Below are 18,581 nucleotides of genomic sequence, written 5' to 3'. Positions count from 1 at the left end.
GGGAACGAGACCGTTGTAAACGTCGACGATCATTGTAAAAGCACAGACTCGACCGTGTACAAAATACACACAGAATCTTCGAACGTGTCTAGGTGTTGCGCGATCGAAAGAAAAACTCGTCCGACGCGTTCGAGCACTCGGTTGCACTTTATTTTCCGTTCGCAAGCATAAAATCGAGGGTAAGTTGCGACATCCGAGAAAGCAACTTTTTCTACAACATTTTCGTACCGTAGCTTCGTGAAGAAACACGAACCATTAATTGCCGCTTATTTAATGTCGAGCGTGTTTCCTAATCGTCGTTGTTACACGAGCGCCTCTAATAGCATTACCGCACACCCGGTCGTTTCATAATTGCATTCGAAGTCGCGCATCGTCATGCAACGGTCGCTGCAACGATACCATCTAACCAGTTAGACGGCGTTAATAACGAAAACAAAGGCGGGACGATCCGTTGCTCGTTGCTCGTGCACGCGTTTTTCTCTCCCACCGGTACACCTCGTTCTCATTGGCTTTCCACGTTTTCCAGGCAGGGATGCTAATTAATCTTCGAACGAGGATCCGTTTTGCGAAATTCAACGCCCGATGACTAAGCCGAGCGCGGTTTCTGGAAAGGAACACGTTCTTGTTTACCAAGAACAACACTCGAACGGAGGATGATGCATCGCTCGAAATCGTGATATTAACCGGTCTTAGCTCCGATAAATAATAATTAAAATTAGCAACAACCGCTACCGCCGTCACGCTACTGTCTCTCACGGGGGCGTAATTCCATCTCAACGGGGATTACTTTGGTAATCGAGCGACTTTGGTGAACTTTCAGCTTCGTAATCGAAGCTATGGATGCAACTGGATGCAACTGGATGCATCTGGATGCTCGATAAAATACGTTTCGTAGGTCGTCTCGAAAGAAAAGAATACAGACGATAACGGAATATTTTGCAGAAATTGCCGATGCAGACGGCGTTGATCTCGTTTCGTTCATCTTTCTTATGCAACGCGGTAGAAAGCGGACAACGTCCGAAACAAATCACCGTCGGGCTCGATCGATGCTCGCTCAATCGATGCGTTAAATCGCGTCAGGATGGAAAAAAAACCAAGAAGAACCGACGAGTTGCACTTGGGCACCGTGACCGAATGCACCGTCGAAAGCAGCGGTTTAGGTGGACACTGCTGACGGCGGTGCTTTCGTTTGTTCAGTTGCTTCAATTAAATCGTTCTTTTCGAGTAAGAGTCGCGTTCGCAAAGACCGTGAAACAGAGATTCGTTTTCCAGTAATTTCTTGCGCGATTCGGAACAAAAGAGCTCAGAGGAGCGCAGAGGAGCGCAGCTGAGTTATCCAAGTGTCTCGCGATACGAGGATCATCCGTAAACACGTACGACGGTGTGTTTGTGGGTACGCGAGTTGACTTTCGATTAATCGAACGACGATTTTGATCGCGCGAGACAACATTCGCGCACGAACGTCCCATATATCGATTGACCTTGGAGCGACTATTGCTAACTCGATCGTTAAGGCTCGTCCGATTATCTCCAGCGATGGGGTTCCATCGAGGTTGTAGGTTCGAACGACGAGGGTGGAGAAACGAGCAGAGAAGTCACACCGGTGTTTGATAAGGTTGAGCCTTGACCTTGGCTCGATTTCGATTCACCGCGTACAATCGACCAGGGAGCGAGCATGGTTTTCGAGCGTGACTTACATTACGAACATCGGACCAGGCGACACGACCTTCGTTCGCTTCTTTCATCTTTTCGCAACAGTGATATTCCCTCCTCTGGGTCTCTCTGGGTTCTTTTTATTATATAATATTTCCGTGCCGCGGCACAATTTACCGTTGCTCGAAAATGGGAAAACAAGTCGGTAGAGACGATAATGCGCGGAAGGCCTCGTCGAAAGTATTTCGAGGCAGTATTCTCCGATCGGCAATCGTTAAAATTTACCCATTTCAGGTGGGAAACCTTTTCATCGATGTTTCCAGAACAGTGGAACTTTCCCCCGATTAAAAATGACTACGAACGTCAAACGGTGCACACGTGGATTGTCTCTTCTTCCAGTTATACAACAATATTTTTCAGTCAACCTTCCGCACGCGTAAACATGTTTTTACCCGAGTTTTTCTAATCACGGGGATCAAAGTACAACGACGCTGATCTCTTCGGGGGAAAAAACCGGCGCGAGCAAAAAAGCGTCGTCGTGAACCACGTGGCGCGAAACTTTGACTTCCCAGACGAGTTCCTTCTTTCTCGATCGAGGTGTACTTTGACCCTGACCACCATCGGAGATGCGACCTTCGACCGACTCGATGAAAAGCAAGAAAACCAGAATCGTTGTTCGACTTGCGTCACCGTGGGACGACTTTGCCTCTTCTGGTTGACGCGCGGCACTCGAGTCCCGCGTTCTCCAACAGTTGAAAATAGTTGCTCGGTTAAGAGAAACAGAAGCGAATGACGCGCAAAGAATCGTGTCGAACTACACGTCGGTGGAAGCCCAAGTAAATTAACTTCGAACGGAGCACGAATTTTTTGCGAGAGTTTGCCATTGAGAATCTCGAGGACAAAAAGATCGGAAAGAACGGTTTCTTTCGGAGGACCGAATCCAATTTTTGTCAAGTATCGAGGAATTTGAATCGATTCTAAAGAAATTTTACACGTCTTACGTATCAATACAACGTTTCAAGTGTAAAGCATGTGTAACGACTCGTTCGAAAAAATACTCGGTGGAATAGTTGGACGCTTCGCGATCGTAATCTGCGATGCTAATACGCTTGTACGTTCAGTTGTCGCTCGATACCACTAATTGTTCGAGCGAATTTGAATAATGTCGTGTATTAGCAGTAATTCTTTGCCTAGACGTACGGTTTCGCTCGAGATGCCGACGCGTGTTGAATTAGCGCTTTTTCTTCGGCGTTTGTCCGACGCGCAAGCAGGAAACGAATTACCGGAGCATTTGAATATTCCAGTTGTCGCAAAACATTGGAATATATAGTATTTCAGAAGAGATATTCTTTAAAAGACATTTTCGTAGCAAAATGATTAACGTGGACGGAAAAACGGTTCGTTTTCGATACCGGACACAAACGAAGCATAAATCAGAGGAGAAAAACGGTAGCGTTTTATCGTCGCAACGTTCGATTAATGGTCGCGATTAATAAATCGCGGTTCGCGCCACGGCAACAGATCGAATATAAACGCGCGCCGCTGCCGATCGAAGGAGCTCGATTATGGGAACAGTTGTACTTTAGAACGTGACGATCGCCGACACTTGTCGAGCGCTCGGTAGATCGTGAATCAGGCTCGTGCCTCGCGGGAAGTCAACAATTACCTCGTGGGTAATCCGATCGATCGTTTATCGTTCGTATTTCACCGACAATATTCAAACGAGGCAACTCCCTCTGTCGGCGATACTGATCTCGTAGCGAGATCGCTTCGAGAGCTCGACGTTCCTCGATGAAAAATTTCTTCATCGATAACGAAACGATTTCATTATTCTTTGTTCCTATTTTCTACGCTACAGGGATTTTTATCCGTGAATAAATCGAAGGGACCGGACCGATCGTCGAACATTTGGAACTCTGCTTGGCTATGGTTCGTCGACCCCTCGGTTACGCGAGGCGACGACGTGGTAGCCACGGACGTCACGAAACGCGTAAAAACTGACGGTCCTGTCATCGAGAAAATCGAGTGAAAGCATTCCGTGGTTCCGGGGCAAGTAAAAGTGAATAATGTTGCAGGAATCGAGGAATCGAGGAATCGGTTCTCACGTGGCCACACTTGACGGAAAACAAGCAACGACGAAGACACCCTATACAATTTCACCTCGTTTATTGCCAACCTCCTGTCTTTGAATTTTTAAACGGACGAATTTTAAGGAAGAAATTCAAATTAGTTTGCATCGAATAAACGGGAATCTACGTTGTACAATGCGAAAGTTGAGTTCGACGGGCAAAACTCGTTGGGTTGCACTTAAGGGGTTGATCGATCGAAGGGCAAAATGTCGGGGCTCGCGATGATTCGTTATCGGTAACGCGATCGTACCTGGTGCATGGTTCGTGGTCATGGGGGAATGCAGGCAGCGGCGTGACTGCATAACCGTTTCGCGATGACGTTCCGACTTACTTCTCCAACCGGCTGACACACTTATTAAAACCGCTAGATTAAGCATTTCTTTTCGCGGCCTCGCAATCCACAGCTGATTGTGACTGGCACTCTCGTTAAGGAAAGTCGACTCGCGCGGATTTACGCTTTTACCGATCATTTGTGTTGCGCATAATGCTCCAGCTTTCGTTCGGCACTCGTTTGCCCGCGAGCAGACTCCTCTCTCCAATCCGTGTCCTTTTCGATTTTACCGAGTAAAAGAAAGGACTAGAAAATTGTAAGAAATTAATAATCTTCTTGCTCCTCGAGTAACGGACCGTGCGATAAAAATAGCGAACCCGGTGTTAAACGTTCGTTCGTTCTTCGAAAATCGTTGACAAGGGAGAGCCACCGAACTCGCTTCTTTGCGGCGAGAGCAACATTTTATAAATTTCTAACGAAGCGATTGTACTGGCCCAGAAAACTCTTTACGCACGAAGCTCCGAAGATTATCGGGTTACGCTTTTTCCTAGGCGAAACGAGGGAACTTTCGTTCCTCGGGAGAATGAGATACAATTTAATTCGTCGCGGATAGCGCCGCGGATCGATAAGCAGCAGTAAACCGCGAGAGAGATTTTTCATTTCAATTTACAGAAGCTCTGTTAAACCGGACGGTACGGTTTCACGTGCCGGTTTTTCGACGTGATTAACGCTTCCGATCGAAAATTTCTAAGGCTCGAGTCGCTTTGCATCGACGTTTAACGACATTGCTCGAACACGGTCGGCGAGCAACGGTTATCGACGCGTCGTTAAAATTCTCGGTGTGCCTCGAACGGTGACTTCAACGCCCGCAAGGGACCGAGGAACAATAATCTTCGATCGAATGCAAGACTTGTGCGAGTTTTACTCGCGTAAACTCATTAGCGACCACGTTATCCGAATATGCTATTATACTTTCGAAAACACGTTCTCCCGTTTCCTCGAGGTGGTTTATCGTCTTTATTATACGAGTCCGAGCTGTTCTTTTCGTTGGTATTTTCGTCCGATAGAATATTCGTGCGCAGTTTTAACGAGTTTTGTATAAAAATTCATCGTCTATGGAATGTTTCTTCTCAGAATTCTCTTTTTCTCTCAGAATCGATCCGTGAGTCTCGATATTAACGCAATGCTGCGGCCTCGTTGGTGACGATTACGGTCAAGTTCGCGAATGCAACACTGCCACCGTGCTGTCGCGATTATGACGCTTCGTTTCTGCGTCAGCTTAAGGAGTTGCGTATCGAAATCGATTTAAAACTATGCACTCGCGGGAACACGTGTCTATTAAAATAACGTTTCTCGTAAGATTATTATTTGGGAACATCTCGGTCACGTAGTTTCGAAGGAAACCCGATCGGACTTTCGTTTTCGTTGTCGTTCGATGCTGGAGCACACCTTGCGCGACAGAGACGCGCAAGATGGCAATAAAGAAACGAATTTTTCGATTCGCCGATCGTTTCGTTTCTGGTTACACAATTCACCGATTCCTCGTAAAATTATACGATCGCGCAAGCCGCATAGTTTTCATCGCGCGCGAGCCTCCGTAGGATTACGTTTAGGATAACGCGAAATTACACAACGAACTCGAGTGCGAGTATGTGCGTGCGTGCGCGCGCGCGCGATGAGAACGCGTGCCGAAAAGTAACGAGGTCGGCCTTCCAATTGCCGTTTCAGTATTTTCAACGGGCTGTCATTGACTTTTACCATCGTACGCGCCGATCGCGTTGACCGCTGACTGGCTGGCTGCGTTTTACTTTCTAGAACCGTTACGGATCGCGATTAATCGTTACATCGATCGCGCGAAATTCGTTCTTCCCGTAATCCGCCGGCGCTGGATTCGACTGGTAAAAAATTCGCGCCTTTCGTTTTCAACCGGGAGGGCCGAATTCGGTGAAACTCCTTCTACGGTAACCCATGGTACACGGTACGCGGACTTCGGTTCACGGTGCTCACCGAAAGTTGTTCGTTCCGAGATACATTGTTATTTTTCTTTTCTTTTCTTTTTCGAAAGTTGGTAATTAAACCGAGAATATTACACGTTGCAATAGGCAGACAAATCGAGATTGACCGAACACGTCTCTAGGAGCTGAGAACATCTTCCGTGGAGGAAGAATAAAACGATTCTGGATATCGTAACTAAGTTTAACGCGACGGGGGCTTCAAGGTTGGATTTCAAGTAATTAAGCAGCGAAATAGATTCGATTGTGACGTAATTGAACCGAAACCAGTCCGACGATCTTTGTCGGTAAGCTGCGCATAATTGGAACACTCGGGTGTTTGGATAGACCCCTGACTCGCACGGAACTCGACGATCTCGCGAGTTCTACTCTCGAGGAAGAGTCTCACGGGATGCTGGACAATTGTTTAACCGGCTGCCACGCGATCGCTCGCATTTTCCTTTGTGACGTCGAGAAAGTTATATTTCTCCAGGGTCTTTCACATCGTGCCAATCTAACGTCGTGTTCGCGATTTCTTGGCGAGACTGAAACGATAATTAACCTTTCCCAGATTTTATCCGGCAGCGGGAACGGGATCTGCGTTCTCGCACCCTACGAGGATTTACGAGATCGCGTGCGCGTTGGCCGTCAACTCGGCGAAAAGAAGAGGAACTAATTGTTAGCGCACGTTTTACAATGGTTTCTCTCTGTATCGGAGCGTATTGTGCTCGCGGAGAGAGTGCAACGTCAGTTTACGAAGGATCAACTCCTCGATCGTAATTACGATCAATTAAGAAACACGCCCGTCTCGTAGAACCGTGTCGAACGTTTATGGAATTTTTATCGAAATTCGTCGTCCGGCGCGTAATAATTGGTTGCAAAAACGATAGACGTTAAAGAGGCGACAGAGGAAGCCGCAACCGGTTGAAAATAACGTCCGCAAAATTTGTTAAGAAAATAAATGTGTATCTCTGACACGACTATTTCTATATTCCCGAAATTGTTCCATCGCGTCGAGATCGTACATTCCGTATAATAAAAGATCGACTTCGATTCGTTTGGATGAGTTAAATTTGAAATCGAGGATCTCTAGAAATTCTCGTGGCAACCAGGGGGAACGTTATTTTATGCCTTTTGGCTCTGAGAAATTCGTTGTCGATCGTTTTCACTGCAATTACGTGGAAAACAAGAGTTCGTTTCCGCTGGTCGTTGCGACGAGGCGGTCGCGCGCGATGAGAAGTCACCGAAGCGATCGAGATGCGATTTCGCGATCGATCGCGTCGATTAATTATTTCCATGGCGACACACCGTGGCATGGATTAAAATGTTGACTCCTGTACGCCGTGACTCGGCCGTTTTCTTCGTCGAGCGGAATAGAAAGCGAAGCGCAGGAGTTTTGCGGCATTTTGACAATCCTGGAACCGAACCACGGTGAAATCGAAAGCGTTCTCTTCCTTCCTGAATACTCGAGTTATCTGGCCTCGAGAATTATTCAAATCGAGGAAAAAATTCCACCGCGAACACTCCCCGTTTCCAACCAAGCAAACGTTTCCCTTCTCTCGTACGTTTCGCGTAAAAAAGGGTCTACCGTAGTTATTAGCAATTTCGAGCCTCTCGACTATCGTTGGCAATTAGTATTCGGTCCTTTTCGACGTGGTTATTTATTTCTGTCCGTTTCACTATCGTCGTCGTTGAGTTGGTTCGAGTGGCGGTGCCCGCAACAACTTTCGTCGAGCCGCGAGATCCATCCATCGATCGGATTCTGTTCCCGTTGTGCAACGATCGCGCACGCGCGCACGCGCGCACGCGCGCGCGAAATACGCGGACGGGGATCGATCGCGCTTCGAGATTAAGATCGCGATTTTGCCATCATCGCTTTCGAATTTCCTGCGGCGAGTCCGGCTTTGGTAACATCGCGCCGGGTTTCTCACTTTTCAACGGAAGCGAAGGGGGCACCGGAGCGTTCGACTAATGGTCACCTTACGCGATCGAACTCGTTCTTTTTTCGCCGAACGATCGTCGAGTCAAATCGCGGGAATTCTCGCCTGCTCGACGCGAGAAAACTCGCGAGTTTTCTCCGTCTCTGGAAACGCGCGACGATTGCCACAGAGGAGTCGCGGCGGGCTCCCAAAGAGGCGGTGAAAAACTCGCAGAGTCTGTGAATCTCTCCGCGCCGAAATATGGATCTCTCGAGGGCCCGGTTTCCCCCCGCAAAACCACCGAACCCGATACGTATCGCGTACCTTCTTCAGCTTCCTCAAGACCTCGTGGAATCTCGTTGATCCAGAAATTGGAGTTCCTGCGGTTGCTCTCTAATCCTCTAGGTGTAATCCTGGCAGGGAATGGACGTCATCGAGAATTGACGATCGACCGGTTGGAGCATCGGTCCTCGCGGTCAGAGTGGCATCCCTGTTTATCCCCGTTCGATTCGGGAGATTCGAAGTAACGGTCACAGTGAGAGAATATCAGCGCACACGAAACACAAGATACCCGGATCGAGAGGCACACAAAACCCCGTGATTCCTTATCACAACGGACTCGAAGAGAGCTGATCGACTCCTCGCGAGAGGACGTGTCGAAGAGGAGACTCGTGGCTCGCTGGCGGATTTCGTGTCTTGTCCACCGCGACTTTCGAGTCCTGACGCGAGACTGAAGCGTTCGGAGGCGAGCAAAATCGAGCCCGCGAGTCGACTCCGAGGCTGGCAACGTCTTTCTCTCTCTCTCTCTCGCTCTCTCTAACTCCCTCCCTCTCTCTCTCTCTCTCTCTCTCTCGCTCTTCGTAGCCGTGTGCCACCTCTCTTCCCAACCGAGACGGTCTGTCTTCGTTCGACGTACCGGCCTTTCTTTCTTCGGTCGCGAGTCCACCTTCCCTCCACCTGTCGTCCTTCCAACGTCGGTTTTTCATTCGCGACCGCGAGCGCGAACGCTGAATCGCCGCTCTTTTCAACCTTCTCGCCCCTTTCTTCGCCGGCACGCTCGATTTTAGCTCTCGACGTACCGCGCGAACTTTCAGCCACCTAGACACCCCGATTCCATCGGGTTTCTTCACTCCAGTGAAGAACCGTGGTAACTCGCGCAACGAGGGTACCACTACCAAAGCGGGTACCACTTGTTCACTTTGACCGTGAATCGGTCAATTTTTTCTCAACGCTGAACGTCATAGAAACGATTTTTTCACGGTATCTCTAGGTTAACCCTTCCCTTCGATTTTCTTTCGTATTCGACGATTTTGCGATCTTACCACCGCTTGGATCTCGTCCAGTGTTTGCGCTCTCCGTTTCTCGCCCGCTTAATCGAGAGACATTAACGAGAACGACCTCGCGAAAACAAAAAGATTCGATCGCCCACCATGATTCTACGGGATAAGTCGCGATCGTTTCCGGTACTCGGTCGAGTAACACGCGTTACTATTCTATTGTCGTCGTCGATAATAAAACGCGATCGACGGGTCCTCCAAAGGTGGATGGATCGCTCGCGCTATCGAAGATCGCCAAAATTACAAGCGTAATGGCTTACGCGCGCGAGAATTTTCATCGAACTCTGCGGAAGATGGCTTCGAACGGAAGGTCTCGAACTTTGGAGCGCGATAAATCGTCGACAAGGACCGATAACGTGTTTGATTTCTTATTTTTTTTTTTTATAAAACGGAGGACGGGCATTGAGAGAAATTTTTTATGCAAACCGCCTCCTCGTTCGGAAGCCAACGGTGATACGGAAACGTCCGGCCGCGTAACGAACGAAGACACGCCGTAACGACTCTCGATTATTATAATTGCAAAATCCCCGCGCGGTCGTCTCTACCGCGTACTCCGACACGTTTCCCGATTAACATGCAAATATTTCGCTTGGCTCCGGAACGCGATCGTGCGAACTTCAAAGTCACGAAGTTACGTAATCTTAACGATCCTCGACGGTTGACAATTAAACACGGATCTTGTTTTTCGTACACGCGTTTGCGAACTTTGTCACCGTCAAGGATTGAAATTCTATCGTTCGAAGTAATCGGTAAGAGGACACAAAAGAGCTGTATTCGAATTTCTGGCACTCTGACGTACCTTTCCAAAGTTTTACCATACTGTTTTTAACCTATATGACGTAAATTATGAACTTTGAACCACTTTATCGCCGAATAGTAATGCCGGTGTAGGTTTAAAGTTAGTAGTGTTGGTACGACGATCGTTCGTTTGATAATTTATTTTTACAATCTTGTCAATCGTTGGCTATTGTACTCGTTGGATAAGTGTACAGAGAATTTCTCTATTTCTTTAAATTATTATTGAACGATTTTACACTCTTTGGAGACCAAATACGCAAGAGAGATTTACGAGAAGCGATTACTTCAGGAAGCTGAAACATTGGAACGATTGGAAGGAAAGGAAAGTGCTTTTTAAGATCGCGAAGTTCCAGAGACAACGATATTTCCCCGTGACAAAAAGGAAACTTGGAGCGCAGAGTATCGAATCCGCGATACACAATGAGTAAACGAATTTTTGTCAAGAGTCCCGTGTAAATAGCGCGATCGAATTGTTTTTGTTGTGACGCGCTCCTCGCGATTCGTTAATTCGCAAAGCACACGCACGCGTGACCTCAGGTGCAGGTTTGTGCCAACGCGATGTTTGCTCGCTCGAGGTTCGGATGTCACGAGCGCGTAAAAATCGAGCATCGGACGTCGATGAAAACGACTCTCGAAGAGTCATGGAAGGCTCCGAATTGCGAACGCGTCTTCCAGGGAGTGTTCCAGGTGAAAGAAAGTTTCGTCGAGCAAAGAATTTCTGCACCTCGACGACTCGTGTTAACATACTATGTAAATTCCAGGATCTCGTAGAAGATCTCGGTTTCAAAACAGTCTCGGCCACTTTAGAAACTCCATTTCGAACACGCTCGGGGATTCGCGACTAGGCACAGAATTTTTCTTTTCTTTTTTTCGCAACGAGGAACCTTTGTTTGTTTTTCGCCGAGTTATCGAATCGTTAGCATCGTTCGTGCCTCTTTTCGTACCCGCTGATCGCCTCGAAGGTAAAATAAACCCAACGCTTCCGGTTGATTTTGCATCCTGTCCTTTGAAAGCGTTCAACGAACAATTATTTACAGCGATGCATATTTTTTATCCGTATGGACGATGTATCGTATCTGACTGTGAAATTACCAAGGTCAGGGACAGATTATGGAAAATTTAAACGGTCGAGCGAAAACCGTACAATTGTTTTAGAAGTAACGTGCGAAAATAATTTCGAAGGAAAAAATCTGAAATCTTCTCGGTGGTTGTAGGGTCGGTAGTCGATAACCGACGTTCGCGAAAGTCTCTAGGTTACGTTTATTTCGTCGAAATAATTTTTGTTCGGAGGAACGAAACGCGTTGCGATCGTTTTTCAGAGTAAATGGCGATACGAAATTAGCTTTCCTCTAGACGAAAACGGTCGACCGTTGGCTAGACGATAATCGAGGAACGATTGTCGGTGTCGATCAACAAACAGTTTCGTTTCAGGTCGAGAAACAGCGACCATAACAGTGGTCAAGACGGTCCGCGCACTTTCCCCGGCAATTGCGTAACCCTGGCTACGGTCCCTGACGTAATGGAAGTCCGATTAAATAACAGGAAATTATGCATCTTTTTCTCTCGAAAATTGCCGCACGTGATTCTACGAATTATCGATAGCACATCGAGAGGGTCGCTCCGTGTCCGGATTCTTGCAACTGTTCGCTCGTTTCTTGCGCGAACGTTTGCATAATTGATCCACGTCAGAGGATTCCGCGAAAAAAGGTTCAGGTGTCGCGTAACCGTGGCGTGAGTTACGATCCATGGCGAAAATAATTTCGGTACAAAAATAGCTCGACCCGTTTGGAAAATTTCTCTTTTTCGCGACGAAAGAGACGAGGAGAGTTAGAAAATGTACAATATTGCACGTCGAGTCCGCGAAAACGAAAGGAGAACGCTCGAGATTTTGTAAAACTACCTATCGTTTCCGGTCACGTTCACCTACCGCGGGCCAAGAGAATTTACGGAAACCCGTACTATTATTATTATTATTATTATTATTGTTATTAATGACGAGAGAACCCTTTAATACAATCGAAGCAAGTGAATATTCGTAATATAGAAATAATGTGTATACACGTACGGTAATATGCGATGACAGTTTAAATACTCGGGTTGCAGAAAGTAGCATCGTTGCAAGAATTCTACGATCGAATTAATATTACGTGAATGTTAAGGTCGGTCGTTCTTTGTTCTCGCGTCCATTCGAGCGTTCTCGGACCGTTTTATTTATGGAATTCGCACAACCGAAACGTAGTTTTCCTCGGTCGACGCTGTTCGCTAAACTTGTTCGACGTATTTTTAGATCGCAAAGCGACCGAACGAAACAAATAACGGGAGCGTTGATCGTTTCGCCTGGTTCTTCAAGGAGCCTTCGACGAAGGGAACGAAGAAAAATCGAAGCTCCGGTGATGTAATCTTCGCGAAGGATTCGAGCTAGCTTTGCTACTTCGAAAAAGTGAAAGCGATTCGCCGTTTTTCGATCCTGAGGCCATCCGACGCGCGAACGGGTTGCTTTTCTCTCGATTCGACTTCATCGAAAGCGTCGATAAAAATTCTTCCCGATCGAACGAATGCATTCGGAGCACACTTTTCGAGGTGAACGTTCAAACACGACTTTTCACAAATTTTCTTACTCGCGCGAGCGACGAAATCGTGCTTATTCGAACACTCGGTAGTATCTGCCCGGTAATTTCGCATCGTCACTTTCGAGACATCCTGTACGTTCGATCGCACGCGTATCCGTGTAGGTACGTATGCACGTACGTAAAGGGTGCTCGTAAAATAAACGGCCAAGCAACTCGAACGATAAAAATATGTGCAAACATAGGTAGGTCTGCAAATGCCTCGTTTCCGTATTGCCGATGTCGCGATTGCATTCGTGGAACGATTTGAATAGACTGTCAAGCGTGTCAAAATCACACGATACGATGGCGGAACGCGAAAAGAAGGATCGTTGGCCAGCGAATAATAAATCTTCTCCGGGTTGCGAGTATTTCGAAATTTGGCCACCTATTCCAGGGTGGAAGGAAAACAGAGATCGGTAGCTTCTAGGGTAGATACTCGTTAATAGTCGATATCGGGTCCGTTTAGCGAGTACCATCTACCCCGAAAGTTCGTAACTTCTCTCGAGGCTGTACGCGTCCGTAATCGCTGACTGGGTAGTTCGATCTCCCACACCAGTGATCGTTCGACGTCGCGACGCAAACTGGTCGAACGACTCGCGGTTCGTTCAGTATGCGTGGCCCGTCCAACGTGGACAAATCTTATTCTTATTGTCAGCGGGTTAACCCGAGATGGAGGGGAAGGTCTCCGCAAGGTCTCACGGAGGTAGTGTCAGCCACCTTCGCGGACTTGTTCGGGTAAAAGCGAAAGTCTCGTTCGGTGCACGTGCACCGGACGATTGTCACCGAACCGAGCGTTCCCGAGGAGGTCGATTTTCTTCGTCGTCGCGACCTCTATTCCCATTTCTCGTCCCGCGACGTCCACTCTTTCCTATCGCAGTAACGGTCTCGAACCGATATCGAAGCCGCGAGGCCCTAACCTTTTCGAATACCAACCTTTACGAACAGGCGCGCATTTCTCTGCAAACTTTTCGCATCTTCTTCCGAGTGAAAGTTCGTTAACGAAATATCGACTGTATTTCGTCGACGATACAAAATTAGGATGATCGAACTTGGTCGCGAGTTCTCTTCGAGCGGCTCCTTTGAGTTCGACCACTTCCTGTTAAAAATTACCCGTGCCTCGAATATTGATAACGAACGGTTCCTATTTTCGCGCATTAAACGAGGCATTGTGCCTTTGTCTTCGCGCTCGATCGACGAGTCCTCGCGTGTCTCTCTCGAGAAGAACGCGATGGAAAATACATTTTTGTGTACACGTATCCTCGAACCGACTGCGATTCGTTAGCGAAAAATGGAAAAAAGGCGAACCAAGTTCGTCGTAAACACGCGTGAATGTTTCCTTCTTGTCCGGAGCACGTGACACCACTCGATCTCCGAATCGCGCGAGTCGGGCGCAACCTAACCCACCGTTAAGCGTTAAAATCGAACGGTCGTGGTAAATTGACCGAGTAAAGCAAACTTGGGAACAACCGCCTAGATTTTACGACTCTTGAGAACTTTCGAACGGGGGAGGGCCCGCGGATCGGCTGCCATCGTTTACAAATACGTAATACCGTACGAACTACGAACGCTCCACCTATCCGAGACTCCATTTTGTTTCTCTCGATGAGTTCTACCGGCGTGTACCAATAATTCTGATCTACACCGTGTACTCGTTACACGCGTGTGCGTGTATTTCCACATCTTGCGTAATAAAGATGTTGAATAAAACATGAAAAAAATATTGCCTAGTCAGCCTTGATGTTGGCCGGCTGCGACCAATAGGAAATCCAACCGAGACGAAGATCCGTGGAGAAGGATGATCGATCGTTCGATCGTTCGATCGTTCGATTTAACCCTGAAAAGGGGGGGGGCCAGGGTAAGAAGGACGCGTTTGAACGCGAGAAACCATCGTGGGGAGTATCGAACCGGGTCGCTAAATGCGGCCAGAAGGTACGGTATAGACGTGAAAGCGGTCAGTCCGGCTGCTGTGTTACGTAAATCCCAGGAAGAGCGTTGAAACAACGTCGGGCCGTCTGTTGGTCGATACGAGCGATAATCGCTCCGGGAACCAGGGGGTTTTCCCTTCGAGAGCCTCTTCGATTCGTAGACCTTGTGCCACTTACAAGGAACCGTCGTCACGGGACGCGACAACATCAATCAGACGAGCGTTGCCAACATTTTCAACCGAACTCGTTTCGATCCGTGCTACGAAATCCTAGCGCGAAGAGAATCGAGCTTATCACCAAAGCGAGTCACCGTCAGAGATCCTAACGTCTCTGCGAACAATGCCCTATTCCCCCGCGTGACCGTAGCTACTCGGAAGGTCACCTTGGACCCTACCGACCGAATATCGAGAACCATTTTCGTACCTCGAACGAACGAACCGATGTTCCTTCGGACGACGAAGCTGCGAATCTTCTAGAAAGTGAATAAATTAAGCAACCCCCGGATACTACATCGGATCGTAACGGTTCCGAACCCGATACCCGCGGAAACTCTGCATTTTTAAGAGACGACGATGACAAATTAATTTTATCAAATTTCTCGAAGCTTGCGTAACACGTGTATCGTTTAGGAAACGTGTTTTCGCGGAGCGATAAATATTCATTCTATCTTTTATCGCTCGTCGTGTTTTTTCTTCTTTTTTTTTTTTTTGTACTCTTCGAAGATTACTTCGCGACCGATGATAAAACGGAACGGAACGGAACGGAACGAACACAGAAAAAGAACAACACCGACGTTAAAGGATGTAAAAAAAATAATGAGACGCGAAAAAAACGTATACGAGGACTGTCTTCGTGTCAAAAGCGATCGCAACGTTCCGGTGGACGTTAACAGTTTCTATTTAGCGTATCGAGTTCGTTATTTAAATACTGGAAAGTCACGTTCCGGGGAAACACGCGTTATCGCGCGTTGTTAATTTTCTTTAATTTCCCGGCGTGAAACAGTTTTTACGGTACCGTATATTAATTTGTGTTTATGCAAACTGCGCAATCCGTATGTTTCCTTTCAGGATATTGCCGCGCTTCGAGGAAATGCTCGTCATCGCATTGTTAATTTTTCCGTTTAGCGTAAAACAGATCTTACAGTATCGTGTATGAAATTTTATTTATGTAATGCTCGCAAAGATACTCGCTCGCATCGTCGCGCAATCTGTGTGTTCCTTCGCGATGATTGTCAGTCCATGCGCGTTGTTATGCTAACCAGACACGAGTCGACAATTATGCTAATTTCCTCGAGTTGATCGCGTAACTAGAATATGGCGACGCTTCTTGGACTCTTCGCCAGGTGGCTGCGAACAATACCGGGTTCTCGCTAATCGCTCGTCGGCACTCAGTGTTTCGACGAGAAAAATGAAAATTGTATTCGCTGTTTCGATTCGAGGAAGTTTTACCAGTAACTAAGAACGAGTATAGATACTTATCGACGATTTGTTGCGATATTCCGCGAGATCGGTTGCTTCGAACGATTTAAAGAGAATCGGACGAGCGAGTCAGAACGAGCCATCCGAACAACCTTCTTTTTCAGTTTCGCGCGTTCGTAAATGCTCGTTTCGACCGCCACGGAAACGACAATGGTGGTGCCATCTCTCGAGGAGTCTCCGCACCTCCGTTCGTTTGTTCCGGGGTCGGTACGCAAGGAAACGGGAGTAAATTTTTAACCCCGAAGACGTTACCCCTCGGTAATTTGAAATTTGTGTAAAAAGTGCGCCAACCCTCTGGATAGTGGAGCTACTTGCAAACGTGACGAATAGTCGAAAAACGCAACTTGACAAAATATCGTAAAACGATCGAACGTTATTTTCGATCGATTTTACCGTGTATTTATCCCAGAGATCGACCGTTGCGGCAAAATGTATAAACTTTCAAGTATGGTCTTACGACGAGGGATTTAGAGCGACACGCTGCGAATTTTCTCTCTCAAAGTTAAAGGAGCCTGCTCCGAAATTGCACCGTGAAACGTTTCGTAAATCTATTCGCGCAACGATGATCGTCCAAGATAAAATGGAAACGCGGGTTACGTACGAAGAGAGGATAGCGCATCGAGCGCGGTGTCGTCGCGAGCTATTCCTAAAATCGTTCGAGGGGACGTCGGTGTCGTTGTACACGCGACTCCGTGTGTCTTTGGATGCGTTCGATCTACGTTTGCCCTTTCACTGTGAAGCGATCAAACGACCGAGCCACGGACGAGTCTCTACGTCGCGTCGTTGGCCACTTTCACGCGCGATTGCGAACGTTCGAAGCCCCGTACCAGCCTGCCCCGGGGCTCTTGCAAAATTTCTTTCGCGGCGTGCATTCGCCGACTTTGCCAATTTTCCACGAGTTTTTCGACCGGGACGGAAATTCAACAACCGCGATTGTGACTTCGATTCAATTGGAAGGCACACCCGTGCCCGTGGATACGCAAAGCACGACCAAGAATCGGTGGATCCCGAGAACCGTCCGATTACCAAGGACTCGTCGTTGTCGTTTCCTCGGGGAAGGATAGATGCAACGAGTTCAATTTCGGAGTAAGAGAAGCCACGGTAAAGGAGAAGGAATAGCGACGGCGACGAGCCAACTGAAAACCGGAATGCAATTTACCATAAAACGACCGTATGTATTCAAGAGGAATTGGTGGGTTTCGTGCATCGGTCACGTTCCTGCAACAGGTTACAAAACCGTCCGCGTGTATACGTACGTCGCGAAACGCGCGTGTCTCTTTATGACGCTAAAACCACAATCGCCGGAGTAACGGCAAACTCGGTGTACACCTCTTATTTACAGAGTATTTCTCAAGTTATTTCCCCCTGACTCTCGAAACATCGCGCGGAGATCCCGCCTACCTGGAAAGATTCGCTCGTGTGGCTTCAAAGACCGCGGGAAGCACGAAACTATCGGCTCTGACGCACGCAACGAAAATATATAATCACATTTTGGAATTCCATCGCGACGTGCATCGCACGATTTCGTTGAATCGGGACGGTGTTCGCGATTCGGGGGCAATGTTTCGTTACTCACGCAGCGAGTCCGTCGCTCCAGCTGAACATCTTCTTGATCTTCTCCCTCTGCTTGGCCGGATCGCTCTTGCTGTCCATCTCGTACCGCGATTCCCACGATTTGGTTCCACTCGAACGGACCGAAGGGTTTCGGGGATAATGCGCCTCTCGTTGAGATATCACGGAGCCTCAACGACGACGCATCTTGTCCTTTCGGTCTCTCCGTTGAGAATGCGTCACAGTGTTCCTCGTACGCGATCGCAACCGCTGCGAAAACGAACAGGATTTTCAGTTTCACCATTTAAATAATAATAAGTAATCGTTTCGGTAGGCAAAGTTTACCCAGCACCCCCGGGGCGTAACTCTCATCGAGTAGCCATCGATTTTGAGCAAAGGTAGGAGCATCGGGAATTAATTCGAGACCAGTTCGAGAAACCAGTTAAACGAGCCACCGAGGGAACATAGTTTCGAATCGATGCCGAATTCGAGTTTAATTTTAATTTTTTACCGCTCGTTCCCCTAACGCCACATCGATGGAAATTTAACAATCGCGGAAGTAAGGAAACGAAGTCTCGATCGGAACCTGTTCTCCGAGCGAGCGACCAAATTGACGATATTCTTCGCAACGTTGACGCAACGCGACGCAGGTACGTGCTTACGTACGTATTTCTTTTTTTTTTAGACATTACTTCTAGGACTTTCGTGCAACGTAACGACGCGTCAGGATTTACAATGCAAATGTTCGTTCGAAGGTGCAAACGATCGTCACCGATCGACGCGGCGGGAAGAAGGTTTCTTCTCGACGGTTAGACGACGGACGATCTTAACCGAGATCGGTATCGGGAGTCGATTCGATATTTTCCGTAAATCGAATTTTTTGTCGCGGTAACTTGGGACCGTTGGCGACAATGGCGGAA

General features: G+C 47.7%; 1 protein-coding gene and 1 long non-coding RNA gene across 3 annotated transcripts in view; both read right to left on the bottom strand.

Moving 5' to 3' along the window:
* Snu (ABC-type transporter snustorr) overlaps nucleotides 1–18,581 on the bottom strand; it is a 35,174-nt gene that overhangs the window by 13,119 nt on the left and 3,474 nt on the right. For both annotated transcript variants that reach the window (XM_076308186.1, XM_076308187.1), the window contains exon 2: nucleotides 17,687–17,931. In XM_076308186.1, coding sequence (XP_076164301.1) covers nucleotides 17,687–17,763 — 77 coding nt within the window. In that variant the 5' untranslated portion in view covers nucleotides 17,764–17,931. The remainder of the gene's footprint in view (nucleotides 1–17,686; nucleotides 17,932–18,581) is intronic.
* On the bottom strand, nucleotides 11,073–13,366 carry LOC143145781 (uncharacterized). The gene is made up of 2 exons (XR_012991767.1): nucleotides 12,907–13,366; nucleotides 11,073–11,097 (listed from the first exon to the last, which is right to left on the bottom strand). It is a non-coding gene; the product is annotated as an uncharacterized LOC143145781 (long non-coding RNA).

This window comes from Ptiloglossa arizonensis, chromosome 4 (genome assembly GCF_051014685.1).
Source record: "Ptiloglossa arizonensis isolate GNS036 chromosome 4, iyPtiAriz1_principal, whole genome shotgun sequence".
NCBI classification, from domain to species: domain Eukaryota; kingdom Metazoa; phylum Arthropoda; class Insecta; order Hymenoptera; family Colletidae; genus Ptiloglossa; species Ptiloglossa arizonensis.
This window is presented reverse-complemented; position numbering and strand designations above follow the sequence as displayed.